The 17,632-nt window shown below is 34.5% G+C and overlaps 1 protein-coding gene across 1 annotated transcript; it reads left to right on the top strand.

The window, feature by feature from the left end:
- The first annotated feature begins 10,322 nt into the window (after nt 1-10,322).
- LOC109809650 (MYB-like transcription factor EOBI) lies at nt 10,323-11,710 on the top strand. The gene is made up of 3 exons (XM_020373020.2): nt 10,323-10,557; nt 10,672-10,801; nt 10,878-11,710. Exons 1-3 carry the CDS (start codon nt 10,398-10,400, stop codon nt 11,317-11,319), a joined length of 732 nt encoding a protein of 243 aa, XP_020228609.1. The 5' UTR covers nt 10,323-10,397; the 3' UTR covers nt 11,320-11,710.
- The last annotated feature ends 5,922 nt before the right edge of the window (nt 11,711-17,632 follow it).

Below are 17,632 nucleotides of genomic sequence, written 5' to 3'. Positions count from 1 at the left end.
AACGGAGCGTTCGACCTCCGCAAGCCTCCCTTCCACGACCGCCTTCCCCGCCGCCAGTTCCGCAAGCTCCGCCCTCAAGGTGGCAATCTCGTCCTCCTGGCCACCAAGAATGACCTCGCTATGAAGGCGCTCCTCAGCCGCCGCCGCCAACTCTCCTTTAAGAGAGGTCACAACATCCTCCAGAGCCCGCACTTGGCCACGAGAAGACGTCACCTCATCCTCCAAAGAGCGGGCGCGACCCCGAGAGAAGGCGACGAGCTCCTGCAGCTCCCCCACCTGGGAAGCATAAGCCTCGTTGGATCGCAAGGCGATCTCAAGAGACTTTTGCACCCTTGCAAGGTCGCCCCGCGCAGATTGAAGCTCGGCCTCCTGCCGCTTCGCCTCACCAAGGGCAGCACTAAGAGCCTTGTTCTCCTCCCTCAAGATCTTATTCGCATCCTTCCAGGGTTGAAGTCAGCCCCTCAGCTTGGCCAGGTCCTCTTGCTGCTTGGCCAGGTCCTCCTGCTGCTTGGCCCACCTAGGCTTCTAGTGGCCCAGGATGCCCATAGCCCTCTGCAGAAGGAGCTGGGCAGCGTCGAAACTATCCTCGGGGCCGACCTCGTCTATCAACCCCTGGTCCTCGGAGCTCAACGAGCCCTGAGGGAAGAACTTCTCAGCGGTCACCCCCGCACTCCACAACGAGTCCATGTCGGCCGAGGCGCTCACGTGGTCCAGCCGCACCTTTGAAAGGCCCTTCCCGAAGCGATGGGCTAGGTATTGGCTTCGGGAAGCCCCCTGTGACGAGCCAGACGGCGGCGCCGAAGCTGCAACGGTGGACACGGGAACCTCACGACTTGGACCCCCTCCACGAGCCTCAACAGAGGCAGAAATTGGCGTCCCCTGCTCGGCATCTGAAAGGTCCGCAATAGGAACCTCTGACCTCGCCTGCGAAAGTCAGTCCCATGTCAAAAAATAAATAAGGTGACATACAGGAAACCACGAAAGTTAGGGAACACTACTTACCTCAACAGCAGGAATAACCTGCTCGGTGGCCGGAACCGCCACCTCGGCAGCCTGGGCGACTCGCCCAGCAGCTTGTGTCGCCGCCTCAGCGGCATCTCCCGCCTGCAGAAGACGGCCCTAGGTCAGAACACAGAAAAACACAATAGATGACATTAAAAAAAGCAAAAGCAACAAGGTACTCACCACCTCGGCAGAATGAGCAACCTGCTCGGTGGCCGGAATCGCCACCTCGGCAGCCTGAACCACCTCTTCAAAAGTCACCTGAGGAGCCCCCTTGGGCGGTAGACTCTCGGTAAGGTCCACCGCACTAGCATCAGCAGCCTTGGAGGTCACCTCCTCGGCATCTGGAGGGGCAGAGGTCCCCCCGACCTCTTTCGCTCCCCTCTTCCTCTTCCGGCTGACCTTCAGATAGGGAACATCCTCCTCTTGAGGATTGGGGACCTCGAGCTCGGTGACGTTGTAGCGATGCTTGAGCTCACGCCACAAGTTCTTCCCCATGATACCTACAGATAAGAAGCAAAGCACATCAGCAAAAGAAAGCTACACAAACCCCAAGCCACCAAAAAACAAAATACTCACTCTCCAAGCCCCTCTCCTTGTACGTCGAGTTCGCAAGCGACAGAACGAGCTTGCAATCCAGCGGGCGAGGAAGTGCAGCGAGGATGTCGATGGCGACCACCTCCGAGGCCGTCAGCTTCACCTGGCCTACCCCATGAAACCTAGACGGTCGGGGGCACCAGTAGAAGGGAAATTTCGGCAGCCCGCCGAAGTAAAACGCCCCATCCTCCAAGGGGTCGACGTTCACAAGAGCGACCCGGAAAAACTCTTGCTTGAAATTTTTATACGACTGGGATTAGAGAGTAAACAAACCCCCATCCTTACTCCCGCTCAGAGATAGTATACTGTAAGGCGGAACGCCTAACTTCAGTTGATAAAAATGAAGGAAAATGGGAAGAGACACCTCTACCCCCAAAACTGTACACAGGACTTGAAAAGCCCTCAAAAAACCCCAACTATTGGGGTGCAACTGGCAAGGAGCCGAGTTAACATGGTTCAAAAAATCACACTCGAATTGAGTGAAGGGAAGACAGACACCTAAATCCCTAAAAAAATAGTGGTACATATAGAAATGGGGAGGGTCGGAAGACCTCCCCATGTACACGCCCTCAACGGGCTGACAGGGTTCAAGCCAGATCATTCGGGAAATAGAAGGGTCGCAAACCCTACACGACCTGGAGATCCTATTAACCTCAATAAAGGTCCGAAAGACGCTCTGGACCCCCGCCATCTCACACTTGACCCAGTCGTAGCCAGGAATGCTTGGCTCCGGGCCCCGAGGCAGAGGCGGATCCCTCTTCTCGGTGGCGGCTCTCCCGGTAGCCACCGCCTTACCGCGCCCCTTGCCCCTAGCAGGCGCAGAAGAGCCGGCACCACTCCCACCAGCCATTAAAAGAAAGAGAAGATCTGGGGAAAAGAAAAAAAAAAAAGAGAACTGTAGAAAGGAAGTACCTGGTACTCCTCGTCAGAAAATAACCCTAACAACGACGGGTTACCGGAAACGATGGCGGAAACAGAAGAAATCAAGACAGAAGATGGACAGGAGGACGGAAGAGACAACGTGCGCAAGAAGTTGGAAGAGTGAAAAATGAGTAAAGTGAAAAGGGGAAGAGGCGCGAGGGAGAGAAAAAGGTCCTTCCAAAATTCAAAACGGTCATGCCACGTGTCAGCCAAGGGACAAGCCTGACGCCACATTAATGGAAAGCCATTATGACGGATATAAACCATCATTGCATAACCGTCACTTCCCTCCAACGCGTCACTTGCACGTTTCCGGGAAATGAACAGTTATGACACACAGCATCTTGGTAGGCCAGCGCATATGAAAAGTCACTTTGCCTAACGAGCTCGGTCTTAACTCCTCGACCTACGGTCTTCGGAGCTCGGGGGGCTAGTGTACTGTTCGTGCTGCGAAGCCGAGCTTCGAGCTCGGGAACTCGGCATCACAACACAAGATGACCTCGAGCACACGCTACGCGACGTCAGCTCGACATTTGAGCAGATCACAACTGATCTCAAGAGATCTCGCTCCCGACGAGATCTGCTATCTAATCTTATCATATCTTATCTCGGGCCCAAGGCCCAAAGCAACCCTAATTCACACTAAGGTACGTGCATTACATATACGAGACTCATACTCCCACAAACACTAACTTTAGCATCGGAGTCTCTTTTGCAGGTACCACCCCCATCTTGGAGCACCAGCGTACCAGTGAAGGAGGCTCACCGATCTTACTTGGCGGATCAGCTCTACAACAGATTTTCGGTAAGAACAATTACTAAATAAAATATATTTTTGGTATAGATTATAAAAAAAATACTATTTTATAACTAATTATATAATAATGTATACAATTACACAAGAGAAAAGAAAAAAAATTAAAATATAATAAATGATACTGTTCTTATCTAAGATCAGCGTAAACACGACCTTCGGGCAAGATCAACGAGCCTCTTCTGCTTTGTGGGTTCGTGAGTCTTGAATGAGGTGAATACATGCAAAAGAAACTCTAATGTTTAAGTTAGTTTTTGATAGTGTAAAAGTCTCATATATATAGTGCACGTACCTTGATATGAATTACAATTTTTCCCTTGTGAGGGTGGAGTTAGTTATGATATGATAAGATCATGACCTATTAGTTTATCTTATCAGTTAGAAAACACCTGATTTAATAAGCTGACGTGGTTTACTCACGTCGATACCAAGGTGGGCCCCGATAACAATATGGATAATACAGATACCATGAAGATATAAAATATAAAAAAAAAATGTTATATAGATTATCATATGCATATTAAATTTAATGTTAGTAAGAGGAATCGTGAATTGGATTTCTACACTCATGACTCATGAGTCACATGACCCATGATCTTTGTAGACAAATTGTACGCTATTTTAGAGTAGTAAATGACGACTTTACTTCATGGTGTTAGTTGACCAAAGTCGATGCTTCTATGGGATGATCCTTGGATCCAACCCTAAGCCTGGTACATAACAAATGAAGAGAGAGAGAGAGAAAATGTAAGAGAAAAATATAATTATATTGCTGTAAGAAAATAAATAAATATATGTATATATAGGAAATTATGAATATATAAATATCATTTTAGTATATCACATGACACTTTCCTTTTTATCATTTTATATAACTTGAACCATAACTAGTGTAATTTCATGATGTTGTGTTTGATTGAGATTTTAATTTATATGAACTGTGAACTACCATGTTTGCGATGAAAATTCTCATATTTCTGTTTAAAGATAAAAGTATAAAACCAAACCTGCATCATTCATACGATTGGATAATCTCAGAGAATCTTCACGACTTCAACAAATTTTTCAATTCGATGGCTATTTGATTTTCATCTGTTGGTCAACGAGCTATAAACATGAACGTTTTTCCTCCTTTTTAGTCTGCGCTGATCACTCACTTAAATGAGATAATTACATTTAGTCTTAATTCTCGTTCTTTCTCATTGACTACTCAGCTTTTTAGTGCACAAATTTTCTCGGAGTTCTTACAATATTAGTCACCTAACACACACTATGAATCACGAACGAGAAATTCGTGTATGTGTGCAGAGAAAAGTGGTGGGTAGTGTGCAGTTTTGCTTCCCGTTCCATGGTCAATACCATTCATGCTTAGTGGGGAAAAACCATGGACCAGTCTCATGGTTTTCTTTTCCATGGTTCTTACGTATTTGAACAATAGAAATACTGATTGAACATTAACTTTATACAATATTTTATTATACAAAAGAAAAGAAATGGAGAAAGAAATATTTAATTGAGTGAATGGTGTGATAAAGAAAGATAAAGAAAAAGATTGTTACATAAATAATGTAACTCATAAATTATAGTCAGGTTGGAGCACAAAAATCACGCCACAGAGGTCGGTCTTGTAAAATAAATCATTTAGCGTATACATATCGTGTGGCCTTTCGTCACGATCCCATCACTTTGTTACAAAGCACCGAATACCGTGTCTCTTTCTTTAACGGGGTGCAAGAAATGAATTTAACGTTAACGAGTGAAGTTAATCCTGAAACACCAAATCGACAACCATCTTATTTTTATATTTTGGAATGAATTTTTCATTAATTTAATCATTTAATTTGATAAATTATAATTGTACCTCTATGTATATATTCCGATAGGATACTACTAATATCGTCTATCTAATTCGTCATAAATCTTATACTTTTTAAATTTAGAACTAGTGAACAAGTGTATCATTTCAAATATATTTCAATATGAACCCCTAGAATTAGGGAGATGAAATAAGTGGCAAATTATCTTATTCTTAATTTGAGTCGGATTCAAACTGACCTGATCGACTAATAGATAATTAAGTTAGGAATAAAAAGTTGATAAGATTAATCTGATCTCTCATTTAATATATGATTAACTGATCATGCTTAAAGGAAGTCGAAATTAGTCCAACCTTGGATAATCTAGTCTATAATCTTATCTTTAACAATCAATATCACATACTAATATATGATATCTAATGATAAGTAACTATCATATGAAATTATGAAATTCTCGGAGTTCATAAACTTATGATAGTCAAGTATAAAAACCTAACCCTAAAGAAAGGACAAACAAATTACACTTTTGAATGTTCTATCTTTAGAGATTTGACTAGGTTAATCCTAGTACGTTTTTCATACAGAAACAATAATTAATTAAATAATTTTTTTATTAACTTAACTTAGACAATAATATCACAAAAATTTAATTTAAGGACTAATATGATGACATTCAACATAACAAAAAATAAATGACATATTGCCTAACCCGAATTGATCATACACTAACACGCACGAACAACAACAAAAAAAATGTTATTTAAATTAATTGTACATTGACACGCACGAACGACAACAAAAAATCATTATTTAAATTGATCGTACATTGACAAGTGCAACGTGACCTGAATCGGTTGTATATCAACATGTGTGAAAGACGATAATGACACATGAATTGAATTAGTCATACATCAACAAACATTGCATGACTTGAATCAACCGTACACCTTCAAGTGCAAAAAACAAGGACGAAAAGTGACTTGAATCGGTTGTATATCGACAAACGCAATTGAATTGGTTGTACACCAACAAGCGAGGAAGATAAGGACTAGGCATGACTTGAATCAACCGCTAGACTATAAGATATTATACCAAAAAAATTACTCGAGCATTCAAGAATTTATTAAAGTTTGGGCATATATCAACAAGTGTGATTTATCACCTCACTTAGCAAAATTTTCGTCAAATCATAAATATAAGATGACTACACCATGTGATAAATACAACATAATATCATCACTAATATAGCCTGACAACCAACCACTAAGTCTTTCTAAATCATTAAACATAAACAACTCCCTACACTTCCGTCATAGCAACCAGAGTTGACTCACCATATGACATTTGCAACCTCATAATAGTGACAATGTTGTATTGTTTGGGGCTTTGATCGATCAAGTAGGCAGAGCACTTAGACTCTTTGCGGCTTTTGGCACTCGAGCTTGGAGTTGTGTGTTGTTGGAACTTTTGACTATCCGAGTAGATCAAATACTTAGACTCTTCACACTTTTGACACTTAAGCATAGAGGGTTTGTATCGTTTGGACTTTTGAGCAACTAAGTAGGTCAATCACTTAGACTTTCTACACTTTTGACACTCAAGTTTGGAGGATTGTGTTTCGTCAAGTCCTTTACTTGACCGTTTTATTGACAAGAACTTCAATTGACATGGATGCAACAATTAAACCACTTATGTCACTATTAGAATAGGACTTGCTTGATGGTTGACTGCTTCCCTATAGTCAAAATGACAAAAATTGTTAGATAAAAGTCGTAATAGTATGATTTGTGAGATTATTAATGGTAATAAATAACTTTTTTATGCTTTACAGAGTCACATTAACGAATACAAGATTTACTTCTAGAATATAATTTCAGTACAAATAGGGGTCTCGAGCTCAAAAAGAAGAGCATACACCTTTTGAATATTCTGACTTAGGATGATTGCTAAATTATCTCTAGTACGTTTTTGAGACTAGAACACCAATAAAAAAAAATTAGTGATCAAGGTGAGATAATATTGTTTACACTTAAAAGACAAAATTAAAAATTAATAAATGTGATTAACAAGACATTTAAAAAGCTTATAAATTAAAGAAAGACTGAAGTTAAAAATAAATTTTACAATTATCATTTAAAAAATAATTTTACAAAAAGAAAATTGAAAAATATGAAATTGAATCATGCTCATGGAAGAGTAAAGAGTCTTATCAAACATAAAGATGATCATTTGTTCTAATGTATTTGTTTGTAATATATGTAACTTAAATAACTTTTATAGTATATTATTAATTTTAAATTATATATTTAATAATATAATATCTATGTAGATATTATATATATTATTTTGTAATATCAATTGCACGTATATTATATACATGCATATTATTTATATTTTTAATTTTTATTAATATACAGTTTAACATGTAATTTTTTTATATATATTTCTTTATACAAAATAAAAAAAAATAATTTTAAATAAGATAGAAATTGAAATTTAAAATAGGATATGAATTTATTAAAATTTATAAGTATACAATATATTTAAGATAGTTATTTTTTAAAAAATTAATAAAAATTAGGTCATATGATTCAATTAGTGACCCATAGATTCAATCTTTAATCCACTAATTCAATACCTAATAACTAATTCGATTTTTAAAATTATGATTATAAAACTAAACATATATATGATTAATATGGATAGGATAGATAAGATTACATGTCATTTATTGATACCGAATGACTAATGATAATCCTACATTCTATTTTAAAGGTGAACTAAGAGGGATAGAAAAAGAAAAGAAATAAAAAACCAGTGGAAATAATAATAATAATAAAAATGATAGGTAATGTGATAGAAATAAATGGATAAAAATAAAATTGGGGTGAAAGCATAATGAAAGAGAAAATGAATATATGTTAGTAATTTTCCATCCGGTATAGCCTACATAATTGAAGAATTCCTTAAAATTGATTGGAACAGTGTGGATAGCACGTGTTAGAGAATGAAAAAGACGTGAAAGCAACAGCATTCAACACACACCAGCACATAAAATGTGAAACTAAACCAACTGTCAATATAATAATTGATTTTTTATTAAAAATTATGATTATTGATTAGACAAAATTCAAGCTGGAAGACCGATGCAGATATTTTTAAGGCCAAAGGGATTGCAGCCACGTGCCTTGCTTCTTATATATCAACACGGGAATGCCGCACAATGTTTTCTAACACAATTATTTTAATAGTAAGTGATATAAAATAATAATAAAATATTAATAATATATATCGATATAAGTGATATAAAATAATACTAAAATAATAATAATATATCCATCATTAATTTTTATAAATTTTTTTACTATATATTGTATTTAGTAAGATGTTTTTTTTTCTTCTAATCATATGTTTTTTCATCCATAAAATTAAAATTTATAACTTTACTGAATAAACTTGAATTTAATTTTATTCAAAATAATGGTATGTTGATATATTTTTTTATAATAACTTTATTTTGGAATTTTTATAATATATATATATATATATTGTATATATTATAAGATGTATTTAATTTCAAATTTTCTATTGTATTGATTATACTTTTTATGTTAAAAAAAAAAAAAAAAAACTACCCTTAGGTATATATATGTTCATTAATTAGATAGAAATAAATTAAGGAGAATGAAATTTCAATAATATTAAGAATGACTTAAACAGTTATATAAATTATCAATAAATTTAATAATGTTATCTAAATTAATTATCTTTTTATTCTTTGAAGTAATTAAATTGATTTTATATATTAAAAAGAGGTATAATCAAGTTATATAATTAAATGTGTGTTTTTATTACATTTTTTTTTATATATTAATGTTTAACTATCATGCTTGTTGGCTGTTGGCCTGTTGCATCGATGAAGTCTTTAATGTTAGTATAAATATTTTTGTAGTGTAAACTTTAAAATAATGAACGACTTTTTAGTTAACCTTAAAATTATGATTGATTAAAAAAATGTAATTTTAGTATAATTATGCATTAAGATTCATTATTCCAAAGTAATAAAAATAATCTTAATACAGAATATACTTCATTAGTTTTTGTAATCACTTTAATAATTCATCTTAAATTATTTTAACATTTTAATCTAATAAACATATTAAATTAGCTTCACTTGAATTTTTAATGAATATTTTAAAAGTTTAATACTCAACATTTTTGAAAATTTTTAATTAGATTTTTAAATAAAGAAAATTGTAATTCAGTCATTCATTTTTAATATTTTATTAATTTAGTCTTTGAAATTAATGATTTATTTGACGAAATATTTTTTATATGTTCAATATATATGCGGGACAACCAAATTCAGGGTTTGGAAACAATTTAAGGGTCACGTTCATGGTTACGGAGACCAGGCAAATTTAAGTAATTAAAAATTAAGAATTAGGAAATTAGTGATTAAGAAAATAACGAAAATTTTATTAGATATAAATTAAAATTTAATAGACATAAAGGGTTCCATGAAATATTAAATTAATAAAATTAATGAGGTACAAGAATATAAAAAAGTATTTTGTTAAATTTCACATATTGAACATAGAGCTAGTCACACAGACTAAAATAGAAAATAAAAGATTTATTACAATTTTATTTAATTTAGAAACTTAATTAAAAATTTCTTAAAAGTTGATAACTGCATTAAATCTATTTAAAAACACTTGTTAACATTTATTTGAATATAAAAAAAAAAGCAGTAGTTTTGGGTGTTTGAAGAAGAGAAAGGAAAAAAAACAAAAGGGGAGGAATATGTATTATTAGTTGGAGGAATAAAAGTGTGAAATGTTTAGCAGACACAAGATCCCTTTGCACTAATCCAATTGTTTGCGCGTCACTCGGAGGGATAATGAAGCAAGAAGAGTCAACTAGTCAAACCCCAAACAGGAAGCCAATAGCATAAGTACTATTAAAATTATTCTACTAACTATATTATTATTAGTAATAGTAACAGCAGTATATATTATAAGTAATTAAAAATGAAAGAAAATGTGATGCATTTTCCCTGTGTGGTCCGCGTCCTTTTTGGTTCCGTGGAGTGAAACGTTGGAGTGTCCTACTACCCCTACTCCTTCCTTACTCTTATTCTTATCCCACTCTGTTACTATTATATATAAGTGAACCTATCCATCAACATAACCTACCCACATCCACATCTTCTCTCTTCCAAATTAAACACCAACATTAGACTCATGGATGTTAAGAAAGCTGCATCCCCACTGCACCCGCAGCATGATCAAATCGATTCGCCTCTCAGAAAAGGTCCATGGACCGTTGACGAGGACACCATTCTAGTTAATTACATCACCACCCACGGCGAAGGTCACTGGAATTCCGTCGCACGATGTGCAGGCATCTACACTTTCTTCTAATTAACTTATTACTATACTAGCATGATATATTGATATATATATCATGATTTCATTTTATTATATGATATTTCATTAAAATTAAATAAATACACAGGTCTAAGGAGGAGTGGGAAAAGCTGCAGATTAAGGTGGCTAAACTACTTGCGCCCCGATGTGAGGCGTGGAAATATCACACTCCAAGAACAAATATTGATTCTGGACCTTCACTCTCGCTGGGGCAATAGGTATAAAAGTAAAACTCACTCTACATATGTTTGATGTAACATGTATGTATATAAGATGCATAGAATGTTTGAATAGGTGGTCGAAGATTGCTCAGCACTTGCCAGGAAGAACTGACAACGAAATAAAAAACTATTGGAGAACAAGAGTTATAAAACAGGCGAAGCAGCTCAAGTGCGATGTGAACAGCAAACAGTTCAGAGACACGTTGCGTTACGTGTGGATGCCCCGCTTGCTGGAGCGGGTTAAGCCCACATCTCACAACCAACTCGACCCAAACCCAACTGGAAACCCCAGCAACCACTCCACTGCCTCTTACTCGGACTCATCGTCCGTGGAGCTCCAACTTCCTTCCAATTCGCCTCACCATATGTGGACGGCTTTCGATAACATGGGCTTGGAACAGGGGACTCATGGCAACGGGGCTGACACGTTAGAGACTTTGTGGAATGACCAGAATATGTGGTTCTTGCAACTACTTTCTGACGACCTCCAAATAAAATACAATTCCCTTCCGTGAGGCATTCTGCAACGCACACTACCTTCAATGTTTTCGCCACTTTCATCTACAAATTACAATACTTGCTACTTATATATATCTCACCAATTAAACTTTGCCACGTGCCTTAGAGTTAATACCTGTACTCATAATGAAATTTTGCTTTCATTTTCGCCTTTATTAAACATAATTAAGAATTGTTACTGAGTTAACTTATTGTGAATGCCGATTTAATGTCTATTTTAGAAGGTCATAATGGGTCTATATCTACTTGTAGATTAGGAGGGTACATATGGGTTGTCATGGATCCTCTTTGTGTGAAAAATATATAGAGAAAACTAGAGAAACTTTAACTTGTCCTGTATCATGAAAGACCATTTTCAATATTAATAATTATTATCCTGTGTATTTAGCTATGATGAGTAGAAGTTATAATTTTCTTTTATTTGCCAACATTTAATGTTATAGCTTGTCATTTCAAGATGGCAACAAGTTCAAATAATTTTTAACTGCGGGTAGGATTAGGAAATTTTTAAGCTTCATGAAGAAAAAACAATTTTTGTTACATGGAAACGCTTGATATAATGAATTGCGATAGAACCACTGATAGTGATTGGAGAGGTTATAAAAAAGGTTTTTTTTTTTCAATAAAGATAGAAAAATTAAAAAATAATCATAATAAGAACTGAACTTAAATCTCGTACCTTTTAATTATTGCAATCCCTTCTCACCCATAAAAAAGGGTTTTGTTGAACTAATAGGAAAAATTAATATAAATAAATAGAAACGGTTTGTCTAGATAGTAAAAGAAAAACTGAGCATTTGTCCTTGAAAAAAAAAATGTCCATCACAAAATAAAAGCTTAGGGAAATTCGCTCGCAACATAATAAATACAATTGATTTGTCCTTGAAAAAAAATCTCTTATATATTCAATGTCTTTCTTCTCTATCTACTTTTCACTCATTTTTCTCTCTTTCTTTTTTCCTTTCTCTATTCAAATACAAAATTTAGAAATGAAAAACTTGACTAGTTTATCCGAACAAAAAAAAATGAAGAAATTTTAATTTGAAGTAAATGACATTTTTAAACATTTAAATTCCTTAAAATTCTAAAATAATGCATCAAAACACACACCATGAATTTTCATTACCTAGAGATTCATCACTTATACTTATTAGTTGATTTGATTTGATTTTTTTTTATAAAGACAACAATGAGATTTGAACTAAGGATCTCTTGCAAAATTTTCAATTCTATTACACACCCTATTGTAACACAATGTGTCATTAAAAATTATTTTTATCTACAAAATAAATATAATATATGTTTATATATTGTTAAAAAGTATGAGTATAGGTTATAGTGATACAAAATATGTTGTTAAATCTCATTTAAAATTGACACTAAAATTATGTATAGTTATGTGTTAAATACATATATATCTACATATATTGTACTTATAATAATACTTTTTTTATGTCATTGTATATAACATTTCTTGTTGTAATGTTCTATTACCAATAAATTGATCCTAATAAGTTACTTATGTAATATCAACAAATTAACAAACATTAAAAGGTAAACTAAATGTAACGAGATGAAATTATATAAATAAGGATATATATAGCATAGGCGATTGCTATGGTGAACAAACATTTCATATGATTCAGTCGTGCACAAATGAATAATGTTACTATGCTTAAATATATATATTTTTTTTATAAAAATACATTTAACCCCTTTGTTAAAATATTTGTCTACGCTCTCCTCCCTGATGTCCCTTTCCCCTTCATGTTCATATCATCTCCCTTTTGTTGCCTCCTTTTTGCTCACCGTCCACGTAGTTGTACAAATCCAACATGGTTTCATCTTTGATTCCCTCAAGTTGCCAAAACAATGTGGATTTGTCATCCATAGTAGCCTACGGATCTAGATCTACATTCTTAATTTAATCTCATATAATAACTTGCAAATTTGAAACACAACTGCTCAAAATCAATCTACCATACGAAGTTGAAGACATCAGAAAAACTACCAAATACAAAGTTGCGTTTTCATCGTCAAATTTTTTTTGATCCGTTCAAAGAGACAATAGCGATTGCCTCCACCACAGTGAGGAACTCATGTTCAAGAAGGAGGTGGCAATGACCTTGGAAGGTGACTGATGAAATTGAAGGGAAAGAATTATTGGTGGAGTTGTTGTCAAAAAAAAGTTGTTATCACCAATAATTTCATATTCCAACTCTCATTCTCATTCTCCATAGCTAAAACTCCTTCCTCTTCTCTCCCAAGTATATTGTTCATTGTGGACTTGAGTTGGTGCTGGTGTGCAGTTAGAGCTGTCAAAAAGGGTAATCCGGCTCGGCTCATTACGGGTTGATCATTTGGTGAGTCAACCCAACCTGACTCATTTATTAGTGAGCTCAAAAAAATTGAACATGTCCCGACCCACCACGGGTTGGTGGGTTAAACGGATTGGCTCACTTAATTTAAAAAAAAATGTAAATTTTTTTATTTTCTTTTTTTTAATATACAACTAAAGCCCAAAAAACTCAAACCTATTTTAAAAGTCTGAAACTCTTAATCTGCAAGGTGCAAGGTGGCTCGGGGTGGTGACACGCGATGGCTCGTGATGCTCACGGTGGATTGCGATGCGCGCGTTGGCTCACGGTGTGTGCGGTGGCTCGCGGTGCGCGCAATGGCTCGCAGCGTGCGCAGTGGTGCTTGGTAGTTGTGGTGCGGTGTGTCGTAATTGTGGTGCGATGGCAACTATGGTGCAGTGCAGTTGCAGTAGCAGCTATGGTGCGGTGCGATGTGAAAGGGTGTGAGAGGCATTGAAATTATTTTGATTTCTCAACTTGAAATTGAAACCCTATATTATATTTTCATGTTGGGTGGGGCTACATCTACACATTGGCCTAATAACTATTGCTTTTTTTTTTTTTTTTTTAATTACGGGTTGATGAGTTAGTTTGGCTCACTATGGATTCTGGGTTGTTAGTGAACCAGGTTTAAAATTAGCTTGTACTGAAATTTTTAATTTTTTTTCGACCCAACCCGGTTTGAACTCGTGGTAGGCCAGATTAGCTCACCGGACTAAACCCACTTTGACAGCTCTATGTGTAGTGATATTTTGTATTGTGTGATGACAACAGATATAGATGAATAAGGGGACAAAAAAGATATTTATAAAAAAACTAATTTTTATATAAAAATTTAAAAAAGATATTACCCTTCAATCTAAAATGTTAGGTTATTTTATAATAAATCTAACGGTATAAAATCATAGCTCACAAGTGAACCTTTTTAACAAATTACAAAACTCATATAATCTATCGTTAAATAACATAATTTAATAGTCTATTATTGGATTCACCTCCATCATAATCAAACATGCTAAAAATTTAAAGAAAAAGAAGAAGAAAAATATTCGATTTGACTATGTCAAAGCATTAAAGGTAGTATGTCTTTTCAAAACAAATATTATATTCAATGTTATAAATTTAACAAGTATGAATAATTTCAATCTTAATGTGAATTACATATTTTGTGTCACAGCTTTAATAAGCACAATCACTACGGTATATTTTTTTACTTGAAATGTATGAAATTAACTGTCTCAACGTATTAGTTATATATATATATATATATATATATATATATATATATATATATATATTATAAAATTTGCTTTATCTAAATCGAAGAATACTTTATAAGATAAAATGTAAAATAATAGTTGTTAATTAAAAAATAATTGATGAAGTTATGATAATATTATATATAATAACTTATAAATTTTGTGTATTTATTTTTAAGTTAACGATTACACTTTTATACTTTATTTTTAAGATATTTAGTGATAAACGAATTAAATTTAATTTTGCGATTAATTTTAATGAGTACTACTCATGAGCACTTTTATGTGTCACAGTGTGATTGGGTTGAGCACTGTTTGTGCTTCCGTCCACGCTTGAGAAAGCACATATAATTGGTCTGCTTTTGAAGTTCGAAGAGTTTGCGGAAAGCAAGCAAGCAATGTGTTCCATGAGAAGGATAGGTCCCTTCCATCTCAGTCCCCAAATTAATGGAACTTTGTGATCCATCTGAGGTTGACCCTCTCTTTTACTACCATCTTTCCTGCTTTTAACTTTAATATTTTTAGTAACGACAAATTGCAAAAGCATAACAATAATCTGCAGATAGTTTAGTTTTTAATTATGTTGATATGTATGAAGAAAAAAAAATATTGAGAGAAATAAAATTATGTTTAATATTTTTAAATATAGAAAGAAATAAATTTCTAACCATAAAAATTTCTTACATAAAGTAAAAATAAAAATAAAAAATTCTCGTTGCAAAATAGCATGTGAAACGTCATCAAGCAGTGTAAATGGACTTCTGCACATTACCACAATACAGTATGTACTTTGTTTTGTGATGATTCCTAGCCTTGCATCTCACAAGTCACAACTTCGCAATGATTTAAAATAGGCTTAAACATGGTTTTTTCTTTTAAATTTAACATAAAATTATTTTTAACTCTTTTAAATTTAAAATTATTTTTTTTAGTTCATGTAATTTTTAAAAAAAATCTTGTTTTAGTATTTATATTAAAAAATCTATTAAATACTATCACATGAAATCTATTTAGTAGTGTCACTGTTGATAAAAACATCACATTAAACATAACTAATGCAATATAATTATCGCAATCTGTCACTTTTAAATATACTATTTATAACGATCTAGCATGATCTTTATACTAAACAACACAGTTACAAGTAGCAGAAAAACAATTAACTTAGGATTATATAATCACATATACTAGAATATGTATATCGCATACATATAAAGATGAAACAACTAAATAATTATCTGCAATATAAATACAATAATCTTATAAATATAATTATACAACTATGTTGTCGGTCAAGCAACTACTACTTATCATACAAAAATCACCTAAAGGCAGTCACCAAAAGAAACATCCATCTCCTGCACCACTAAGTGGCCTCCGCTGCACTACTCCATACCAATCATGTCTTACTCCCCATACCTCATATGATTATCGCAATTCAAATGACATGAAAACATGTAAGGGTAAGCTAGAATTTGAAAAATGACATTTATACAACATAAGAACATCAATAACTTTAGTTACAATGTTACACCATTATTTGATCTCTGACACTGACAACAAAAGTCATCATAGTACAAACAATACAAATCATCATAACAACTCGATTTTCAACACATCAACACATCTCATTACAAATCAACACAATATATGAACAACACAAGTAAGTCAACACATCATATGCTCAACACAGAAAATGTATATGTAGTCATGCATTTCAATTAGGAGATCTCCTACAACATAAAGTGAATAATTTAAGTAGTTTGACCCTACCGAATCGACAACACAGGGTGATCTTTTTGGACTTGCTAGATCAACAACAAATTGGATATAAATTCACAACACAACAACTCAATTTCTCATATGTCCCTACTTAAACAAGAAAGTTTAGTATTATTGTTAGGGTAAAATAACTAGGTACGTGCCTACTGCGACATTAGCTAGCTTAACTTAGCTTCTTATGAGATTAACCCACTAACTACCTTCCAAATACCACACCCTTCCGATACTCAGGTGAGAATTAGGTTCCCAACTTCATACTTTACTCAATTGGTTACTTGTAATCAATATAGCCCAACTTGGTTCCTATACTATGGTCACTTCATACACGTATGCCTTGACCTTTCCTACACATGGTACCAACTAAGTCTAGAGGAGACTCCACATAGCTATCCACTTTAAGGGTCAACTTCCCAAGAAGGACTTTTAACAAATTGGGCTCTCGGAGTGCCACAACACTAGGGGTGAGCAACGGGTGGGTTTGGTCGGGTTCGGGTGAAAAATGTCCAACTCGTTGTAAACCGGCTTTGAAAAAATGTGACCCATATCCGACCAACTGAGCTTTCGATTTGAGGCGGTTCGAGTTGAAACGGATTCGGATTTAAGCGGGTGGGTATAATCGGGTTTGAATTTTTTTGTAGACCAATTTATCTTAACGAAGATGAAGCTTAAAACGATAAAAAATATTTTTAAAATAGTGTATAAAAATAGAATGAAGGTGACAATAGATGGTGTAAATAGATTCGTAGTTGAAACATTTATAAACTAAAGAAGCAAAAATAAAAGATAACAAAATTCATAGTTGTTACATGGAAAAGAAATATAAAGTTAGATTACAAAACCATAAGAAATCACAGTCACACAAAATGTACTCAAAATGGAGATAAGAAGATGGAAAAGAAAGACAAAGAAAG

Source organism: Cajanus cajan, chromosome 7, assembly GCF_000230855.2.
Source record: "Cajanus cajan strain Asha chromosome 7, NIPB_CcT2T_4, whole genome shotgun sequence".
Taxonomy (NCBI): Eukaryota; Viridiplantae; Streptophyta; class Magnoliopsida; order Fabales; family Fabaceae; genus Cajanus; species Cajanus cajan.
Note: the sequence above shows the minus strand (reverse complement) of the source record. Positions and strands in the feature narration are given on the sequence as shown.